The sequence below is a fragment of the Opisthorchis viverrini genome, assembly GCF_000715545.1.
Source record: "Opisthorchis viverrini unplaced genomic scaffold opera_v5_2, whole genome shotgun sequence".
NCBI classification, from domain to species: domain Eukaryota; kingdom Metazoa; phylum Platyhelminthes; class Trematoda; order Opisthorchiida; family Opisthorchiidae; genus Opisthorchis; species Opisthorchis viverrini.
Window position 1 is genome coordinate 4,905,308 of NW_008751658.1, and position 22,472 is coordinate 4,927,779.

Here is a 22,472-nt window from a genome sequence, read left to right on the forward strand (position 1 = left end):
TTTGAAATCCATACGAACATTTGAAACGGTCCCTTACACATCCAGCTGAATACAGTCAATGATGTTATGCTATTGCTAAGCCATTGCCATATACCAGATAAGCTGGATTTACCAGATTCTCATATTTTTCTTAGTTGCATAGAAGATGTGCGATACGTTATCCTGGGACCAACTGAGTTTCAGTTACGCTGGCGTTTGGGTGACGCAGCAATCGACGCTTTGAAGCACGATCAACCCAACACATGGGGAAGAAAGCGAAGTCTATGCCGCTCTGGCTCCGTTGACTACTCGGAACGAGTTAGTTTCACGGTAGAGGTCCGGGGTGGGTACGCTGGTGATTGGTCCCCAGCTGTGGAAGAAATTCAGGGAGACTTGAACGCCAAAGCTCTCTTACAAGATTGCCACTATCTAGATCATGACATTTCATGTCGCATTGTGGCGCTTATTGATGGACAACGGTCCCCTCCAAGTCGACCTATACGACTGAACGTTCGAGCAGGTAAGGGGTTGTCTATCAGGCAAGGTTTTTTCCGTTCATTTTTTGCACTGATATGTCATGCCAGTGAATGCATCTGCCTCCAAAAGCAATCGAGTCTTTGTACAGGAATGTAGTCTCTTTTGAGTAGTATGTATCTAGTTGCCTGACTCTTACTTGTTCGTAACCGTTTCAAATTAGTGTCGTTCGATCTTATTTTATGTTCTTGAAAATGCTGGGTTTGCAGGCCTAGAGAACCACGATCACAATTACTAGTTATGATGTATTTAGCTTTCTGACTGACGCACTCGAGCATATGGGAATGGTTCGTATTGGTCGGAGGAGTTTAATTCATCCTAGAACTCAGTACTCTCCCTGAAACACCCGAAAATATCATCTCAAGAAACTATCACATGAGTACAGCCCCGAACAAATACTTTTTAGGCGGAAAATAGACGACCAACTTTCCCACAATAGCAGTATTGCAGCATAATGGTGATTTGATTGGGTTCATCAGACGGTCTGTTTAAACGTTGACGATGCATATCAGGAATAAACACCAAGCTCAGCCAAAAAGTCAACCACTAGGGATATTTGAAAAGTTCCTACCTACTCTCGAGAAATACACTCATTTTCAAATCAATTTGGTTTTCGCGAAAGGCTCAACTAATTATCATAAACGAGAGATTCAGTTGAGTCTCTCGTGAAAACCGAATCGATGTGCAAATGAGTGTATTTCTCGAAAACAGTCCAATTTGGGTTCAAGTAGAACATAAGATTGACGGAAACTCGGGGATTGCGTCTACCTGATTAGCCCCAAGAAGGGTGAAACCGGTCGTGGACTGTCGAAGAGTTTCCAGCAACCTTGTGAGTAGTTTTCTCATACCTACTCATTTACTTAGCAAAAAAGTCACTCTTTCTATTTAACGAACTGATGTTTTATATTTGGCTCTAAACCCTTATAGATGCCATGACACCGGACTACACCTTTGTCAAGCCCAAAGTTCACGTCGAAACGGTGGAAGAATACGTCATTAGCTGGGATGAGCCGGATGTGCAGGAGATCTACTCCTCCCATACTTTGGGCTTGACAACTCCGCAAACGTTGCAGAAAGAAATGAACTACGCCGTTCAGGTAATTTTGACTCGCATTAATAGCATTACTATTTATTTATTGGTCGTGTATGAATATTGGAATTTAGAAGCTAGAAGTTGCAGGGCCACTGAACCTGATGTTCAACAATGAGTACTCAGATTTTCAAAATGCAGCCATTTTTTGGAAGAAAGCATCGTTGGCTCTTGTTAAGTAGATTTTACTGACTGCATGCAAAGAGTTTTTCTTTACCCCATCCATACATTTCTGACCCTTTTGTCATTCGTTATATTCCTCAGAAGGGAAAGGTACGTAAATGACTTGCACTTCTGTAGTTTTCTTACCAGTTGCATGATTATTCTGACCCTCATCTTTTAACATAAGATAGAGTGCCGTCCGCAGGTTAACTCAACAACTCCGGGCTTGTAGCTGCGAAATCCTCTAAACTGAAGCAGCGATATGTCATGTATTGTTGTCATACTGATATTCTCAGTCTGTGAACTTTTCCCCAAAAACTTTCATTATATCTTTCGAACTAGTCACTCATTTGCCTACGAAACCGGTGCCAATATGACGGTTAATTTCGAATTGAAAAGAACATCGCTGACCTATTTTGCATGTCAGCCTGAGAGCTGTCTCCATGTGGATTTGGACCGGTATATGCAGTCCTCTGTTCAGATGAGCTGAAGAGAAGAGAAGCGAACTGTGATAAATTTTCCAGTGTAGCAATTGAATGCCGTGATGATTATGGCCAAAGAACGCAGCAGCGGTCAACAATACACGCTTGCCTGGAAGTGCTCAGTGCTGATTAGACCATCCACGCAGCTCAGTGTGAACCAGTGTGTCCGTGTCTACAAAAGATTCACGTTTTTCTTTAGTCACGGGTAAGCTACGGCTTTCAGGAGAGACCATCCAGCAGAAGTGGACACTTTTTGTTTGTCTCCTAAAACTAGTATCGATTTTTCTGATCCTCAAAAGACTGTCTCTTGGCTCAAACCACGGGCCACTTGGAGGACATATTTGGGTTCAAATCCCTTTCAGAGAGGACCACGAGTTTGACATGCAGACAATGTCTATGCTTTCAAGAAGAGTTAGTGAGATGTCGCTTGGATCACGTGAACCGAGGGTATGTTTTGCTTACGTGCAAATGCTAGTTTGGCTATACATAGTTTATCTAAATTACAGGGAATGATAAGGTCGTTGATAAGGATTACTTCTCCCGGAACATTTGGATGTGCATTCAGGAAAACTCGGAAACTCCGTAGTGTGTATTTTAGATGCACACTGAAGTAAAAGAAGTTCACAGATTCTAGCACTCGGAGCAACATAAAAGTTTGCCTCCGCAGGACTGATTTCAAAAGTTCTGCTATTCGTTTTTATTGGTTTCCGGTCAGAAAAGGGTTTCTTGTCCACCGAGACTTCTTAACCTTTTGACTTGACCTTTTGAGACGATGCCCGAATAGGTCTGTTGTCGTGAAAATATGAGACAAACTTTTACATTATTTACTTCAGTTGCAGCACTGGTTTAGCAAAGCAGGTATTCGTCGTTTAGTCCACTCATCTCTGTCAAGGCAACCGATTAACATACCGCACAACTGAGGCATCATCTAAGCAGCACACAAAAGGTGAAGCACTGTCGTTGCATCTTCACTATTACTGAACTACTCAAGCTGTTTTTCCCACGGAAAAGTTGACAGTAAGTCGGTTCCAGGGAAATCAGTTCCCGGATATTTGTATCCAATCCAGAGGACATACCATTCTGGCCATTGTCTCGCAAGCTGGCTTAAATTCGTCTCTTTAGCCGGGGTTTTGGGTACGGATGACCAGTATGGGGGGAGAATATAAATGTACACATTGGCTAGTCTCATAAGTTGGAAATCGTTATCCAGCTAGGAGGTTAAACAAGAAACAGGAAATGGCCGAACGTATGACTCATCCTCATGTGCAGCACACTGATGAGGTGGTCCGTGTGTATTTTCGGCTGGAGCATATTTTTGATTTGCTGTGTACCGTGGATCGTACGCGATGTAACGGGATAGTGACGTCTTCAGCGAAAAGGTCTAGGAACGTACCAGTCCGGAAAACTGTTTGAATCCTCGCACGAAGGTCTAATGAATCTTCGGTTGTTTGTCAGTGGTTGACGGCCTATGTACCAATTTTGGTGAAAAACGTAGGCTTGAACGGCATGTGTTATCGATTTTGCCCACGTGATAAAACTTGCCTGCTGCAGACAGCTGAGATATGACGGGCTCAGTAAAAAAACAAGGCAGGGAGTTAGTGTTATGACAATGTTTACTAGAGCGGTGGGCTCAAAGAACGCAATCCTTTCGGTGGAAGTGATGATCTATAGAAGATGCACAATCCTCTATTTCAACATTTTTTCCAAATCCCAGGGAATCTCTTGATCGAATTAGGTTGTGTCAATGGTAAAACAGATAATTTCAACGAAACTGCCACTTGAAGTGTTACTGATCTCTCAAGATTGCCTGGATTGCTGGCCCTTTGGATGGCGAGTGGGCACATACAAACTTGATACCACGCATATTCGTCAGGCGTGAGAGGTGAGATGAACTACAGATGAATCAAAATAGGTACTTGCTATCGGTGGTGCTTGATAGTTTTAGCTTATGTCCAGCTTGCCAAAAACGGTTTACAATAGGTTCCTTTTACCTGAAAAAGTTGAGGTTTTGGTGTATTTCCCGTTGCGCATTATACTGTACTAATCTCCGTGTACATAAATGGACAGTTAAGTATCAGCCTCTGGAATCGGTGATCCTCACGGTGCCGTAGTCAATCATCTAGAACATATGTTTTATTTTTAATTGCGAGGCAAAACTTTAATACCACCATACTTTGTTGATACGGCTGAGTTACGATCATCGGTTGGTTCCTTTGAGGGATCTTTCAGATCTGTGCTGACACAGTTTGAGGAAAATTGGATTAAGAATCTTTTCCCATTCCCATTCGGACACAGTTTGTGCAATTGGGACGATGTTTTATCTAACCACCTGTGGATTAGTCAAAACATTTTGACTACTAGTGATTGTCTGTGTGTTTGCTTAACTAACGGTCGAGCTTCACGGTGGACTTGATAATTGACAAAACCTAATTAACGGATGATGGAAACAAAACACTCCTCTAACCAAATCCAACCATTATTTGCTTACAGCTGGTAGGGCGACTACGCGGTCTTGCAGTCTTTAACCTGGAGTGGTCAGTCGATCGATCCGATCGGTGACCATCTAATGCGCCCCGATTAAAGCAAACTCCTTGCGTGGCTGAGCTTTTCGGTAGCCGGCCACATCTTTGCCATAGCTTTTCATATAACTGGCCAGTAATTTTTTCACAACCTCCTTGCTTCCGTATGGTCCGCATGAGCCTAGTGTTGAATTTGAAGATGTCATGTAGATTGATGTAAACTGTTTTCTACATCCAGCCTTTTGAGCTTGATGCTAAAATTTAAAAGAAGTCGGTTGTGAATAGCGGACGTGTGTATTTACTGATTCATTGTGTTCCTATATGTACCTGGTGTAAGACATTTTGACGTTCACCTCTTTATCTAGGTTCAACGGGAAGGCAAACCCCAATGGGAAACGATTGCCACTCAGTTGAAAGAGCCACATTATACATGGGCACAACCAAACCCCTTACAAGCGTATCACGTACGTGTTTTACCCGCGAACCAGTTTGGAACTGGGATACCGTCTCGTTCTATTCGAGTCGAGCCGCAAGTTGGTGAGTCGCATTACACAGTCAAAGTGCGCGCAGTCTGGGTTACTGTTCTAATGGAACGCGTGTTATTTCGGTGAACGGATGTGATTTAACGTAACCCGTTGTGGTAGTCAGTAAACAGCTGCAGAATCTTTAAAATCAACTGAAAACACAAAGATTAGTATAGCATTATCATGTCATCATTACTGATCGACAAAGCACACGAGATTCGATAAAAATAGGACAATTAGATAATCTGCTTGTGAAAATTTACCTCGTGCGTGCGGTCTGTTTTTTGTGCTCGCTTAACAACATCAACACCATAATTACGCATTACGATACGAGAACTTTAGGTGTGGTCGATGATGTAGCCTCTTAGCAAGCTATCCACACCACTCTAGAAACACCGGTACAATAACCTTCTTAAAGAAAATCCCTTCTGAAGAAAGGTTACTACTCAGGGAAATCCTCAGTAAGGATTTTATGCTAAATTCGTATGAGGATTCCCACATCTGTAGGGATCTCTGAATAGCTAACGACTCTGTTTTACGAGGAATTATTTTAGTCTCCACTGGAGCCATCAGTGTGACGTTTCATGGGTTATAGAAACACGCATGCTTTTTGGAGGACGGGCTGCATAACAACTCCGAACGACGTGGGTCGAGGGGCGAATCAAAGCTGTCAGACTCTTCAGAATCTTGTAAAACGGACTAGCGAATAGTTTCAAGTTGGATAATCCGAAATTTCATCACCCATTTACCAGTGTTCAACTCTATCCACATCAAAATGGATAATTTGTAGTTCGGTTTCCCCTTTTGAATGCTGTACTTCAATATCCGCATCATTCAGTACTTCATGATTTCACGAAATAGGTAGGATGAGCGTGCAGCACCTATTGATTTTTGTGAACCATGTTTCGGACGCCAGCGGCGTCAAGATGACGCCTTATCTCAGGTTCGCCATGGAAAGGCTGATTTCTGCTTGAAGTATTTCCTCTTGCACAAGGTGATATAGGGACATTTTTCTAGAACAGCTGAATTCTACAAGGGATCCCGACACCCGCGTGGCATTTAAGTCTGATTATTTTCTAGACAATCGTGTATGAATCCGTGGATTTGTGGAATGAATAGATAGCCGTTTCATAACATGCCTTCAGTTGCATCAATAAAAAGATTTGTCACTGTCCAAGGAAGAAGGGTGGGGGCAGGTAGAATCCACGAACAATTTCCGCGGAGGCTGTTAAGCTGATTCGACAATTCAACATTTTGCTACCTTAAGGATTTACCTACATTTAATTGCCGAAAATAGTTCGATCGGAAGACGTGGAATGTACTGTTTTCAAATCCAGTCTGAAAGAATGGAAAATTTTTTGGTAATATTCTAAAGCCTGTTGCATTCGTTTCGAATCATGTGCATCTTTTCCTGCAAAGGACTGCCCGCCATAACAGATCGACATTACCTTTTTGCAGTCGTGTCTCTGGAAGTAAATGTAACTCAAGTTAACCCAAATACTGATGTTAAAAAGTGGTCCAGAACCCTCTTTCTCCGCAAGTCATCATATTACTCCTGTGTTTCGTACGAAGTACATGATATGAATGAATAAAGTTACTCAGAACCTTCATTTCAGAAGAGCTTGGTAAACAATCGGTAGTTTTTATTTGGACAACGTTTCGCTTTTGACACAAAAGCTTCATCAGGCCAAGTGAACAGGTCACAAAATTGGCCAGGTTATAAGACAGACGGGGAACCAATCAGAACCTGCTCAGAACCTGCTTCCATTGGCTTGATAGTTGTCCTCGGTTTTGGAAGCTGTTTCCTCAAAACCGCCGTTTATAAACCACATGAGGCCAATAATAACTACGAGGGTGCATTATCGAAAGTAACATAAGGTTTCAACTTTTGCACAGTATGCAGCTGGGTGTACTGACGGAGTCTCTCCGTTTGGTGACGAAACGTTTGCAAGTTAATTGCCGGTGAACAGATCAATAGCCATCTGACCGACAACTAGTGAACACACCCCAGCTACCAGTATTTCGGCACATTATCTCTACACAAGTATCATTAGATAACAGTCTGCTACAGAGTAGAATTAGACTAATTCTGTGTTATTTCATATTTAGACAAAAGCTTTAATGAACAGCTGTGAACAGTGGAGACCCTGTCGGCAAAATGGAAGGCATTCTGGATAGCGGGAGAAAGGTCCTAGTAGTAGGTGATTTTACCAGCAAAGGCAAATGTATGTAGGTTGATGAAAGTCTTCTGAAACAGGAACTTCGTCTACGAAATATGTCGCGATCTCACTCAGATGAACCCGATAAAACTCACTGTATGATCTAACAAGACTTGAGACAATTTGCTCATATGCTCGACTATTTGATAGCTCACAAAACAGTCTGGCTCAAAGGATATATTTACGTACATTGACCTGAAGGCGGGAATGAATGGCTGTTGTGGGTTAACACCTTTTTCTCGAAAGTTTGATACTATCTAGCATATGGTTAAACTAAATCGCTGTGTTGATATGAAGTCACCCTCAACAGTTTTCACAATTACATGTTACAATGTGATTCTACTTAATTAATTTAGTCATGGCAATCCCACCGATAAATAGCTGACGAAGCAGTAAACAATTAGGTTTTAATCCTGTTTAAACCCATGTTGCGCTTTTCGAATAAACCGAAAGCTGACGTCACCTAAATCAGTCTAGTTTGGGGAATAGAAATTTTCATCCAGGAATTTCGGATTTTTCATCCTTTCGTCATTGGATAACTTGCTGGTGAAACGTATTGTTCCTTGTTCCAGCGGAGATCTTGCTACAAAACTAACGTAAATTTCAAGCAGAGTGGCCGGAAACATATGGCTATATCATAAAGTGCACATGAGACTTAATACCGGTAAAGAGGCTGCTAATGCAACATTAGTTCTCCGAGTACCGAAGGAGCTATACTGAAACGTTAGTCAGTGTGGTGGAGGGTCTTCAATACAAAACCCAACTTGATCAACTGGCTATGCGTTCTCTAATCTATATCCTTTAGACCTAAAATGATACGCGCGCGAAGCATGTTTACCCGGGTAGATCGCTTCAGTTTCCACAAAACATTCGATCCTGATCTTGGCACTCTGCAAGGTCACCTAGGTCTGTTGAAAAGTTCAAACTGCTTGCTGATTATGTGGAAGAAGAAAGTACATCGATGTGGTACCCTAATGTTTCACACCGGATATTGCTTCAGTTTCTTCTATTTATTACGCAAACAAAATTGAAATTTTCTGTTTACAGTTATTCCTGATCTCAGTTTCATCCGACCATCAATTGAAGCGCCTGCTGATATCCTAGCAGGAAGTACAGCTCCGGAATTAGTGTGGCAACTGCCCCGGGCGTACAGTCTGGAAAAGACTTTGACACCAGTCACCTACGAAGTACAGGTTCGTGGAGTGGCCAATGCATCACGCCTGGCACTAAGTCCCGTTCCGCGTGCAGATCACAGCGCATCACGACAGTCCGCAGCGGATGATGACGAGACAGTATGGAGGGTGTTGGAGACTAACGTCAAGCGAACACGTCTCCCGTTGGGACGCCTGGATCCGGAGCAAGAATTCTGGCTTCGTATTGTAGCTGTGACGGCCTACGGTCGAGGAGCTCCAAGTCAGTCTGTTCGCAAACTCGTCGACTTAGCAGCAAGTAAGCGTTGCATGGAGAGGAAGGAACAAAACTTCAAACATTCCATTAATGTTAAATAACCTGCTTATTAAAACGTGCATTCCTCGAGGCCAGCCTCCAGTATATTAAATTAGAAAATATTCGGGTTTAACACGGTTGCCGGAAACTTCTTACGAGAGGCATCTGGTTATATACTTATCGTACCAATTAGTTCCAGCCTAATGGAACCTTGTTAATAATTTTATTTCAATTAATTATAGGAATAATTAATAATAGGTGAAGTGGGCACATTTGGAGAAAAAAGCGCTCACACATTTTAAAAGATTGTCGAGAGTTTTGCAACCCTCTTATCCTCCTTTCAATAAAAATAATTCGTCTGTCTGGTACTGCGAGAAATGGTTGACATTCATCTTCACTCCTATCAGACAGGTCATATAGTTGACTGGTGGAAAATACCAAAACAGCTTGTACCCATTTCTTTCTTCAGTCAACCTGTCAAGGATCACAACTGTAGTCTTGTATGTGTGAAGGACTGTCTGTAAGCTCACCTTATGTGCATACAAGATGATCCTCCTGTTACAAGCTAATGGCGATATGTATGCGACCGAAAGGGGCAAAGCTTGTAGTTTACTAATATAACCTGCCCGGCGTTAGAGGCACATATGTGTGCAACGAATAGCAGAATTTATAAGCTACTGGATGAGTCAAGTGTCCAAAATACCCGTGATCATGTGTTAAGTTGGCATGAACCAGCGGTAGCCAGGTATGCTACCTTGGACGGCAATTGTAATCAAGGCAATGAATGTCCTTCTGAATAAGTATCCTGGAAAGTGCTTAGACGACTGGAAAAACAAAGACATATCATCCGTTTTCGCAGTATATGGCCTTCAAAACGTAGTCTTTAAGAACACCGTAATTTCACTTGTCATCTCCACGCCGTATCCGTTTTGCTGGCCTTACCAAAAAGGTGATCACCAGTTATTGTGACTGAACTGGGTCAACAAAAGCCATGATGCGTTCTCCGTTTCGTTGACTCGTTTGATTTATATACTGTGGTCTTTTACCTTCAAGGCAGTTAAGCGTACTATACCCTCAGTTACCTGCGAAACCAGGCCTTGATTTTTGCTCCGTCCCGGTATCTCACACCTTTTGTTTACTTTTTGGTGTGGACCGTCGATTATTTTGTATAACTTATGGAGATGGACTAGTCAAGTATGTTTCCAGGTTGCTATCACTTCAATGAATTCTGTTGGGAAAGCTTATTCTGAACTTGAAAGGCCAACGACCTCTGACCGTTTTTCCTACATTCTATTTCTTTCTTGAACAGAACGACAACAACGAATGTCTGCTTCAATAGTGACTATCCACGAAGCAACTCCAGGTCAGCTGATTTTTGAAGTTTTATTCGTTTATCTCTAAAACTCCTCGCTCAGCACTGACATGCAGATAATCATTAAACACGCACTCATTCCTAGACTTACAATTCTCCTTTGAAATGCATTCACGTGACTGTAGGGACTACCGGGATAGTAGCCTTACAACTTTGGTCCTGGATACCACAAATTTATTGTTCTCAGAACTCTAGCAGAAATAATTTAGAAGCCGAAGTCCAGCAGAGGTGGACTTACCTAGAGGCGAAGGATCACTGAATAATTGGATACAGGTGGTGTAAATCGATTGGGCTTCATTATCAGAAGCTCTCCCGTAGAAAAATATGAGTATCAGTAGGTGTGAATCGCTCGACAGCAACACTGATAAGCTTGGAATTTCAAAACAGTCAATTGCACACATTTCCCATCACACCAATCTGTGGCTCAGAGTCTACAGCAAGGAAAACATCCACAAATCTGTTCTTGAAGTGAGAGTTGCCTGGAGGATTTGCCTGGAGCGTTTACGTTTTTTATGAGCTTCTGCATTGCAAACTACACAGCAGTACTTGTTCGTCACCTTGATTCAGAGGTCTACAATCTGTGATCAGCGGGAGTGGATCCGGTCCATCAGTAATTTGTAGCAGAGCTGAAGTAGTTTCTTCTAAAAACGGAAGATCCGTTTAGACGTGACACACTACTCATAAGGTTGCTGAAAATTCTTCAACATCATAAACGAGAGATTCAGCTGGGTTCCAGGTGTGTCTCCCGCAAAACCGAATTTGCTTGCAAATGAGTGTATTTCTCTAGACTATCCGTTTGTCAAATGGTCATTGGGTGGAAAACAGGAAACTCTCTTGGAGATTCGGAGGAATACTGTGACATTACTTTGACTGATACATTACAACAGGCAATCCGTATCGACTGTAAGCTGACCAGGGAGCTGGAATATCAATCAGTTTGAGAACGGACCTTCTCAAGTAGTTTTCAGTGCATTCACGTGGTGACACAGCGAGGGCACCCAGGAGAAAGAAGTCACACATATATAGTGTGGAAATCCTACTTAGTTATTTCGTCCTGTCGAATAGTGCCGAAACTAAAGTAGACCTGACGTTGAGATTCGGTCATCCTCCACATCCAAGGCAGGCCAGCTGAAAATCAATGGAGCAAATAAATGTTTCAGGTTGCTTGAACTGGTAATTTTTGAACTGGCACATAAGCCATTCGTTAACCCTATCCTATTCCAAAGTAGAATGGTGTATGTGTATAGCGCAGTACATGATCACCTGTTTACTGCGCACATTTCCTTGGTGGGTAAAGAACCTGGGAGAAGTTGAGAGATATTCCTGTACGGATCTTCGGTGTCTGTATGCTGATCTGACACGTTTGTAGCTTTATCACCACTCGATACACACCTTTATTGTCGGCTCTGTGTGAGTGGTTGTGAATTACTTCATAGTTTGTCGTTATTTTGTTCCTGAAAGTGTTTCCTTTAAGCTTTCTGAACAGTTGTTGACGCCTGGTCTGCTTGGTCCACTCTAGCTTTATCTTAAGTCGCAGTCGAGCCGTTTTACTCTCCAAACTTGGAAATTTGTTTAAAGACTGAACGGTGGAACACATTAGATAATCAGGTAGGAGCGAACATTCTGGAGAAATCGCACCACATTGTACGGACCGGACTAGTAAAGGCTGTCACCTACAAATGATTGCCTACAAATGATTTATAAGTCAGCAAAGGTACAGTAATTCATTTTCCAAATGGCAACATTCTACAAAGAAGACAATTTTCCAGGTATTCACACTGTGTTCCGCGTCCAAAGAAACAAGCCTTTCAAGACCAAACACGAGGCAAGTTGTGTTTCAGGAAATGCGTACAATGCTCTCCACGAGGATGACAATGGATTTGCAATGACTGACCCTTATCAGTTAATTAAATAGTTGTCATCGGTCGTCAGAATACGTCCTCATCTTGCTAATAACCAGCCATTCTTACCCAGATGAATAAGATATCCAATATTTGCCTACTAATTGAGCAAATCGTCGAATTTATTTGAGACGGTGTATTAAGGTACCTAGACTCATGCTGTTAGGCTACAGTGGTGACAAGGCAGATCCCATTTCAACGCGGTCACTTTCTAGTATCGGAAAAACACAATCCATAATCAGTGCTGTAATACGACTGTGACGGTGTCCGTAGCTCGGTAGACCAATTACGATAAATGGGAGACCCGTGAGAAACTGGAATACAAATGTGTGGGCCATTGCACCTCGAAGCTCCGTTTCCGCTGCCATGACAGCGTGACTTCGACTGCTCAGCTTTTGCCACCTGTCTAGCACTATTGCGATACAGATAGGCCTAGATGACTGCTATGACCAGGTGCACCACACTTAGAACAACGCATTGTGACAAACAGCTATACGCCAATGTACCATAAGATATGTTTCATGTAAGTGCAGTGTGGTATTACTAGGAGCTAATTTTACTTGTCCTGTTTGTTAAACTGTGTGGATCGGTTCTGCAATTCTCCATTACAAAACGTGACACTCCAAGAGTTTTTCGTGTGGTTTAGTAAAAAAAAGTGAAAATAGTCCGGCTAACGAAAGGTATGAAGGTGAATATCAGTGTTCGTCACTCAAATATATGGTGAATACTGTGAGATAGACTAAATATCAAGACAGGCAGCAGAAACTGAATCCTGCAAAGAATGACGCGGAGTTAAGCGTCCATTCTTTTACCAGAAAACTGCGAACAAATTTGCCTCAGATTATCTCAAAGGAAACGGCGATGGTTTTTTTTGAATCATCTGTCTAAGAAAACAGTTCGACGAGTAGGCATTGTGGAAGTCATCTAGGGGGTAGGATTTTGTGCACAAACAGTTTTCATTCAGGGGACTGAAGCTATGAAAGTTTGAGGAATGACCGAGCATTAAGGCATCTCCTAGCAATAGCCTCCCCTTGTTGGAGTGAAAGTAATATATTGGGAACTATCACGCTCCTAAACGAAACAGTACACACTCATACAAGTGGAGACAACTTTTTAAAATTAACTTTCACTAATAAAGTTCATCTCGAATTTTTGTGACTCAGAAGCATTGAATCATTGAACACAATCCAAACGTAAGTTAGTGTAGCCATCTATAATGTGTTCCAATACCTAGTTTCCAGAGCCATAAGAACTTCAAATGAAAATAGCACATGTTAATTGTACAAACACTGTAAATATCGGTATGAATAATAATGTTGCGTCACCGATTGTGGCAGCTTCCAATATATCAGCTTCCCTGCAAACAAAAGGAAGAGCAGTTGTTAAGGGGTTGTTGCTTGTTAGTAGGTCACCCCTCATGATTATTTGGTCCTGCCCCTTGAATGAAGACACTAAATTAGGGATCGTATAGTCTTCAAACAATTCATGTGCAGATGCAATGTATTTTTTGTTGATCCCTCTTTTGGGAATACTTAGGTTACTCTGTTCGGTGTGATACAACATGGAAATAACTGCTTCTAGAGGCTGTGCCGAAGTAAATTTCCCAATGAGATTGGCTAAACCGAACAGGCGCCGTCCTGTGTAGGACTTGCCACGGAGTAATATACTTAAAGGGCAAAAAGGTGATTCCCATATTCTTTTTATCGTTTACTACTAAGATAATTTGTCGTTCTTGCTTATCTCTTTAGTGTCACCTACCTTCGTTGATCCCAAGGGCACAGTATTGTATGCTCCAGTCGGAGGTCGTCTGGAACTGAGGTCCAATCTCCAAACAATCCAACCAGACGCGGATATTCGTTTCAGTTGGTCGCTGAATGGTAGACCCATTGAGATTCCTGGTTAGTCTTGTCGCTTTATCAAGCTTTTTGTCTGTTGGTTAACTCGTTATATTTGGTCTCCGCAACAAGCTAATCACATTCCCCATAGAAGTGGCACGATTTTTCACAAGGTTTACATGGATTAACACTGAATACCGTCGAATTTTAGACCCTCGTAATGTTCCTGGTGTAGCTAAATTTGAACTTAAGGGCTTCTTATACAAACCAATAGACTCGACTGCACTGCAAAAACAGGAAGAGCATTTTGCTATGTGTTAGTTTTGTGAACATCTCGATAGGTCCGTGCACTACGAAATCCGACAAACGTCAAAGAGAATATAAAAACTGCACTTCCGTTGGTTGGCTTTTAATGATAGCAGAATGAATCTTACACATTGAACCGTTCGATTAAAACAAAGCACATCCTGGTCGAGTTTACACCACATACTTTCCAATATTGGTTCATGGGATCGTGTGTTTTCTAAGTGTCGTGATTGGAAAGTGTGTTTGAGCGAGTCAGCGTGCCCCACTTAGGACAGCTGGGATGTTTGTAACTGTATCTAGCTGGACAACATCCAGAAAGTCAGGTGCTCTAATTAACGAGTTTGAATAACTGATGATTCCTATAAGTAGCTTGAGTGCATTCGCTGTGTCACCACTTCGAAGGGAACGTTGCACTGGGCACCATGTTAAGAAGTCTCAGAAACAATCATTGATTGAAGAACAAAAAGCGCATCTAGATTTGGAAAATTTGAAGCGTTTCGTTTCCTGGATCCATTTTGTCAAACCGGTTGAATTCTGTAAGTTGTGAGACGTCAACATTTCAATTTATTTCCACCAATCGCGGAAGTTGAACATTCAACACATATAAGTAGAAGAGATAGTAACAAGGAGTTATTTGCATCGAAATACATCACTCTGAGGAAACGGGTGTTTCGGATTCAGATTCGCGCCCGTCAGGCAGCTCGAACCGATAGCATCTGTTTACATAATTTGGGTTGTTGCGCTCTTATTAGCAATGCTTTACATGAAATCAGCAGTTTTTCGGGTTTCGATGGCGTAACCGTGTGGAGAAAGCACGTACAGGTTCAACCAGGTGAACTGTCTTACAGCTGTTCGACATGTAGGCTCACCTGTGGTTGCGGCGATACCTATGACAGTAGAACTGATCGATATCTTTCTGAAGGAGCATTCCAGGCAGTCTTTTTTGTCACAACACCATTAATTGTCAACACCATTAATAACCGTACCTAACTTGAGGTTATCGATTGTCAAACACACCTTCAGACACTTTCAGCATGCTTCACGTAATCGAGACCCGAAAATCTTGACTTTTTGTGTAGTATTTTTGATAAGTGCACAAAGTCGTATACATAGAGGTTATTGAGTCTAGTCGTTCGATCACCGTGAGGCTGGACACGAACCACCTTCCTCGTCAGTCGATATAGTGAACTTGTTTCTACTGTGCCCGTTTTTCGTGTGGTCACACTTGAAGTTTCCCATTTGGGAACTCCCTTATCCTGCGCACGAGAATCTCTTATTTCATCAAATATGTTCATACCATAACACCTTCTCTCTCACCACAGAATCCGCGCAACAAAACAGGCTGTCACGATACCAGAGTTATGTATCGAAGACTTCCGATGTTGCAGTTTTACAAGTTCATAATTTGACAGAAAGCGATTTTGGTGTGTACATATGCAAAGCGGTGAATATTCGTGGATCAACAACCAAGGAATTTATTGTAAAAAAGGCTGGTGAGTAACTTGTTTTTGTTGTGCTTCTTTCAATGTTTGGTAGTGGATACTCATTAGTGGACGTCTATTTTTACGTGGAGGTCAATGGCGAAATTCAGGATAAAGCTTTCTGACCCACAGTTACCATCACTTTATTTGTGGAGAATGTTCCAAATGGTGGAGCGGAGTTGGATCTGCCCATCTGCTGCTGCTGGCGCGAAATGTTAACTAGGGGTAGATTTACACCTAGGCACTTATAGATTTATCATTCAAACGGTGAAGACCAGACAAAACCGAAGTTATTGGTTTCTGCTTAAAATTTCTAAGGGATCCGAATCAGGCGAGTAGATTGTTGAGTACGTTTCGTCGCAGGATTACAAGGATTTGTTAGTTTTTACTACTAACAACCGACGAGTAGGGGAAGATCAGCGGACTTTCATCACAGACCGTCGCGCAGCTGAGTTAGCGCCCAAAAACCCAAATAGGATCAAACTAGAGATGTGCCGATTTCCACAGTCTACCAATTCATGCTTATCTGTTTGGCTTTGTTAACGGGGAGTTTGGCTCTTCTCGATATAGTGTTGTATGCTGATGGCGTAGATCCGCGAGGTCAAATTTCAGTGCAATCGTCCAGCAGCAATGGATGAATGAGATACTCAAGCTGCAATCCTTGTTAAATCGCTACATAAAAAGGGAGTTGTGGCTTCATCAGAAATATGTATACGATGCCAAGTTTCAGCGAATAAACGAATTCGCTGATCCAAAATAACTGTCTGAGGTGATCGGAATAACATTCACCTACACCAGAAACTTTGTTTGCAAGTAAATTAACAATGAATAAGTCTTTGTCGGGTGTCTCTTCTCAGTCAACGTGAATTCGTAAAGGAACATTGGTTTTGGCTTGCTTAGAACAGCATACCAGTAAAATCGACATACTAACTGCAAGAATCTGAACCTGTGTACGTAGGTGGGGTACCTGTGGATTGTCTTTACGCTGTGAATTATACAAAGAGCTCACCTGAATTAACGGAGTCTCTAACGAAAGCAAATCACTGGTTCGCTTTGAATTGAAGCAATCAAAATCCATAAACATCTGCACCCAAAACAGCTATATAAATAACTGACCGGAAAAAAGAATCCTCGTAGATTCAGAAAGAATTCTTAGAGTTTGTTAGAGATGGGGCGTTTATGGTTATCTGAAATGAGACCTGTTTCCACGCCATGTGGACACCTAGCACATACACCAAACTTGGAATCTTGACCGTTTATATAGAAGAACGATGAAGATATAAGACGCATTTCAGTTCCGCTGAAAAATTTATTCCTTGTTAAGCTGATGTGGTGTAGAATTTAACTTTTCACCCCTTCCCACACGGGGCAACTTCGAAGAGAATAAATGAATCACTCGCACACGTACATACAACATTGTGAACCACCGTCTTATAAACTAGGTTCTTTCTATCCTTTTTAACTTAAGCTAATTTCCTCTGACCCTTGATGAAAACCCACCACGATGATGGAAGCTCCGCGACAGCATCCGGTTCCTTCTGACTAATCCAGGTAACTTTACTTCTCTCAGGACGATGCCTAATTTCTCACCGAGACCAGTGCATAGGTCTGCCGTCGATCAGCGGCGGTGAAGCTGGAACATTTTGGATCATAGTCTCCGATATCCTCGATGGTTGAAAGTGCCTACTATTGCCGAGAGGACGGAGTCCTCTCTTCCGTTTTAGGCTAACAACTACCCGCACCTAGAAGACACACGGAGCTGTTACGCTGTTGTTCAATCAATCAGTGTGGTGTGTAGCCAGAAAATCGGGATAGCGGATCACGGTTAGTTCTGGCTCCACTTGCATCCTAGTACAAGAAATCGTTTGGCTGCTGTGCTATGAGAAGGCGGGCAAACGAACTGTGAATGGTAATTTACGGAGCTCGTTTCCAAAGCTCATGGTTACATAGCTTGTCGTGCTGTCTGCTTGAAAATTGCAAGATGGACTCAAATTTCAAATACCATGTCAATTTCAGATTCACTGAGGTCGCTGCCTTTGGTTGTCATTGCTCATTGGTTTGATCGACTTCGACCTGCATGAAACATGTTTGCTTGATTAAATACTACTCAAAAGCATAGTACGATCGGGAAATTTTGGTTCGTTTCAGCTAGGTCTCTTGTTTACGAGCATTTACGAACGAGCATTTATCACACTGCGTGTGCGGGGCTTTGCTGCCACTAGTCCATGATCTTTTACCACACTGCATCCATGGTCTGAGATGATCACAAGTCATGATTGTATCATCTTGTATAGGTACACAACCACTCAGAACGAGCAGTGTCATACTCAAAAGAACGATTAATTTCATTTAACTGTAGTCATTCTTATGTGAAAATCTTGATTTATTTTATGTCATTCTGTTTTAAATCTCAAGACGTTGTCAGTGCATGGTATCATCTTAAACGGTTGGAATTGCACGTTGTAATCATCGCAGGTTAACAGCACCACTTCAGAAATTTTCCGTGACATCTCGCTATTTGTGCGTGGGAGACGGAGTTCAACAGGCCACTGTTTCGTGTTAAGCAAAGTCAACTTGCCACGGAAAAATGTTGATAGTGCCGAGACTGATTTATCGCCAGCTAAAAACGCAAAGTTATTCACACGTTCACAGTAAATACATACGATCCAGCCATTACAATACACGTTCATCGTATACCTACTGACCTTATGCACAATCAGAGCTGTTTCAACGGTTCACTGTCAAAACTTTGCATCGCAACTGCATTGATTTGATAACACCCAAATACCGCTGTGATCGATTTTTTTGGTTTTGTTTGTTTGAGCCAGCAAAAGGTGTGCATCGAAAAGATTTGCCCTATTCATATGTTACAGTTTCGGAGTATGGAGAAGGTTACTTGAACAGTGCAAAATAAAACAGACAGTCTAAATCTACTTTAGATTCAGGTCATAAAACTCGTTACCAGAGCACGTTTTTTTTAAGAAGGAGTATACTTATACTTGTCTTATTCCAGCTCCATTCGATTGATAGCCAACCAAATCAGTCCTGTTCATGTAGATTCATTGAATTCATTTCACTCACTTTGACAAACAAACTTAAATTCAGACTTAAGGACCAATGACCGAATGGTCACACGGTGCTTGGTATCTCTAATTACTGAAATCCTCAGTTCCTACTCGGATCACTCCTTGTCACATTAGGTGTTGGGTGCCTGTCCGCAGTCCAGCTGTGTAAAGTAAGTTAGGGAAATGTCGATCATCATCCGATATGGTTAAAAGAAGAATAATCGATGAGCCAAGGAATCCCTGTACTGACAAGAAGTTTCGTCCAATCATCAGAAATTCTTTTGTCCCAGGATTCGTAGAGCTGCAAGTTTCGAGTTTGAGACAGATGAAACAAGAAGGCAAATTATGTATAAACAGGTATTCCCTCCATTTGTCCTTCATGAGACTATACACGTGGTTATCGATAGTCCGATCAGTATTTCAGTGTCACTGATTGACAATTTACTCAACGGAAATAGGACTCCACTCTCATACGGGCAAGAAGCCTGCTAGGATGGTTAAACTTGAAAGTTACCTGCTCTTGTAGTCTAATTAGACCAAGAGTATTTCAATGACATACAAACACGCTTTTTGAGCATCACCATTCAAAAATGAAAACGCGGAGACTGTATGCATTGTATCATAAACAATATTCTTTGGATGCCGACTGTCAGAATGGGTAGAATGACCATGAGTGAATTGGTGCAAACTCATGACGTTTGTTTTAGACGGTCCAGTAAGTGACTGACAGCAGTATACTGAACAGTACAGAAGGCAGGTAGGGAAACGCTGCAGTTCAAATACAATTAGTTGGCTAACCTTTCATACCCTATTTACTGAAGGTTATAGTGACACCCGGATAGAGCAGACCAGAGTGAACAATAAATGATCGTAACAATAAGCAACCAAAAGCACGTTGCGTCCAAAACATTTCGAATACTATCAACGGAATGAGAGATCAATCGAACTACTAGTTGGCCCGTCCACTTCACGGAAGTGGTTTGGTCATTCTGAATGGGAAGTGAAATGGAGTATCTGATAATGAAGTTTCAAGAAAAATCATAATGTTTTGGTGTGCTATCTTTTCCAGTAGTGACACCATGAGTCTATGTCAAAATGTGTATGACAAAACTTGCCGCTCGGTTAAGATCCACTGCTCAATCTCAACGAATAAATTCATGGTTCCTACGCAGGTGGATTTCGATGTTTCAGAGGAAGGTCCTGTCAGATGAAGGAAAATATTTGTCTAGTTTACCTTCAGTATGGTACCTTCAAAATTTACCCTTAATAATCCTGCTTTTGTTGCTAGATAGCCATCCAATTTTATATGTTGCAGATAGAGTATATGTATTCACGCCTCTGTGCTGGGTATATGTATTCACGCCATCTGTGCTGGTACTGAAGGACGCTCTACATACTGTTTTCCGCTCACCACTGAAATTCCGTATGGTAGAACGATGACACTGGCGAAAATGATCGGTCACCTCATGTGTGCGGCCTATCGGTGTTGTCACTATAGCACGGTTGCGAGGATTGTCTAAACACTCAAACGGAGGTCAAAATGCTAGAAAAATAATTAGTTTCCAATTCATCACGACTTTATTGCTAAACGCACAATAGTTTCGCCGAAAGAGTAACCAAGATGGGGGTGAGAAAACGGTTACATAACATATTGGAGCTCGGTCTGGAATGAAGTGAAGGTACACTGTCAGAAAGGTTGCCTTGTCAGTTTGTCGTATAGCATGCATTGTTCTTGTCACATCATGTGACTTTGTCGGGTCCCTATCATTCATCATTTTACTTTTGGCCGTTCTGTAGGATGGATCTATCGTAAGTTGCTTCTCAGTAGTTTAGGTGCAAGTAATCCGGCCTCCGTTGTTCTGTTAGCACTTGACCCCATTGTTGTTTTCTATGTTGGGTGCGGTTCTGTCCATTAGGTCATCGCGGGGGAAAATTGGGTTTCATCCGATCATTGTTCCGAGAGTACGGCTGTTAAGTGGGTCGATTCTAGTGGTTCGCAAAACGTGGAACGGATTCTGATGTAACGCTTCCTTTAAAGTCAACTGCAAACCACACCTGTTGTGTACATCTCACGGAAGTGCATACCATTATACTCCTAAGTATCGACGTCGTCATCTATAACCCACTTACGGGTCTAAAGGTGGAAACTGATGAAACGTGTGGGTAGTATGTGGTTTTCTCGTAACTCTGCCTTGATCTAATGGAAGGTGGTATTTATTACGGAATTTGTGAAACTGTTTTGCAGCATTCGTTTACATTAGCGTGGTAATCAACGAATATCCGTAAAAAGTTCAAGAAGACGTGTTCAAAAAGAAGGCCGGTATTCAGCTTTTAAAAAGAAGGTGCATATGAGTTTTGTTTTCCTGTCCAGTAGCCTATAACTGTTTGGCTGGTGTTTTTTAATAAACAACTCCTCAGCGAAGGGCTTTCCTACTTTCACGGGTAGTATGGTGGACCTGGATACCATGTTCTTCTTATCCTATTTTGGTTTGAATCGCTTATTCCGTCTGGTTCACCCATTAACTTGGGTTTTTAGCAACAGAATTGTCCGGAAAGTGTAAGCGTAGGGAAGTGGATGTTTGATGCTGATGGTATTCATTATGGCTCTGCATTAACCTGTCTCAAGGATGATAAAAGGCCAGAAGACCAAAGTCCCGAGACTAAAACCTTCAAAGAACAACTGCAACACAAGAAGAAGAGGAGTACAGTTTTTGAAGAAATTGGTCTTTGGCACTCCCCCGCTGGATTATACGTACTAAGCTTAAATTAAATAATTGCAGTTCAATCCACTCTCCCATAGGTGATTTCGGTGATTTGGGAATTTTTTCGGTGAAGGAAGGGGATTGGCTGCTTGTGAAATAGTAAACGAAGTGCATGGTGCAAAACAGATGACCACTTCAACAAATACACTTGGAGAGTCGATAGAATGAACGGCACATGGCAGCGCCACCGCATACGGACTCACTGTCAAACCAGTAGATAGCCCTTCAATCATGCATCCGCTAATTTAAAAATGGGCGTTTAAACTAAGAAAGTATTATGAACCTCTATAGGAGTAGCTTGAAACCTGACAAGAAAATTGAACACAATGCATTAAAGAAAGGGTATTGAGCTCTTTCTCATGACTTTTGGCAGAATCACATTCAGAATCCTTAACTGAACACTTTCAACTCACCGATCACTTTTGCAGACGCTCCGGTATTTCTTGAAGTACCAGTCCCTGTGATGACCGTCAAACTTCATTGCTCATTTGAACTGCCCTGTTGGGTTGACGCGGTTCCAACCGCTACGTTGTACTGGACACGGGACTCCAAACGTGTAGTTGAGTCACATCGCACAAAAATCGGATCTAGAATATCTCGTACAAAAGAGGACGCACAGTGTTTCACAATTAATGCTTCACTGTCGGTTGACCGGTGTATCTATCAGGACGCCGGACTCTATACCCTGGTTGCTGAGAATATCGCTGGACGTGTCCAAACCAGTTGTCTCATACGCATCGAAGGTGAGTTGTCTTGGATAGAGAAATGTCACTGATTACTTTACCCATTCGCTTT

The 22,472-nt window shown here is 42.0% G+C and overlaps 1 protein-coding gene across 1 annotated transcript in view; it reads left to right on the forward strand.

The window, feature by feature from the left end:
* The window catches only part of T265_12500 (hypothetical protein), a gene marked incomplete at both ends in the record, with an annotated part of 174,272 nt that overhangs the window by 118,758 nt on the left and 33,042 nt on the right, over positions 1 to 22,472 (forward strand). Inside the window, 8 exons of the mRNA XM_009164024.1 lie at positions 135 to 499; positions 1,441 to 1,610; positions 5,132 to 5,303; positions 8,557 to 8,958; positions 10,265 to 10,318; positions 13,977 to 14,126; positions 15,692 to 15,862; positions 22,106 to 22,420. Coding sequence (XP_009162288.1) covers positions 135 to 499; positions 1,441 to 1,610; positions 5,132 to 5,303; positions 8,557 to 8,958; positions 10,265 to 10,318; positions 13,977 to 14,126; positions 15,692 to 15,862; positions 22,106 to 22,420 — 1,799 coding nt within the window. The remainder of the gene's footprint in view (positions 1 to 134; positions 500 to 1,440; positions 1,611 to 5,131; positions 5,304 to 8,556; positions 8,959 to 10,264; positions 10,319 to 13,976; positions 14,127 to 15,691; positions 15,863 to 22,105; positions 22,421 to 22,472) is intronic.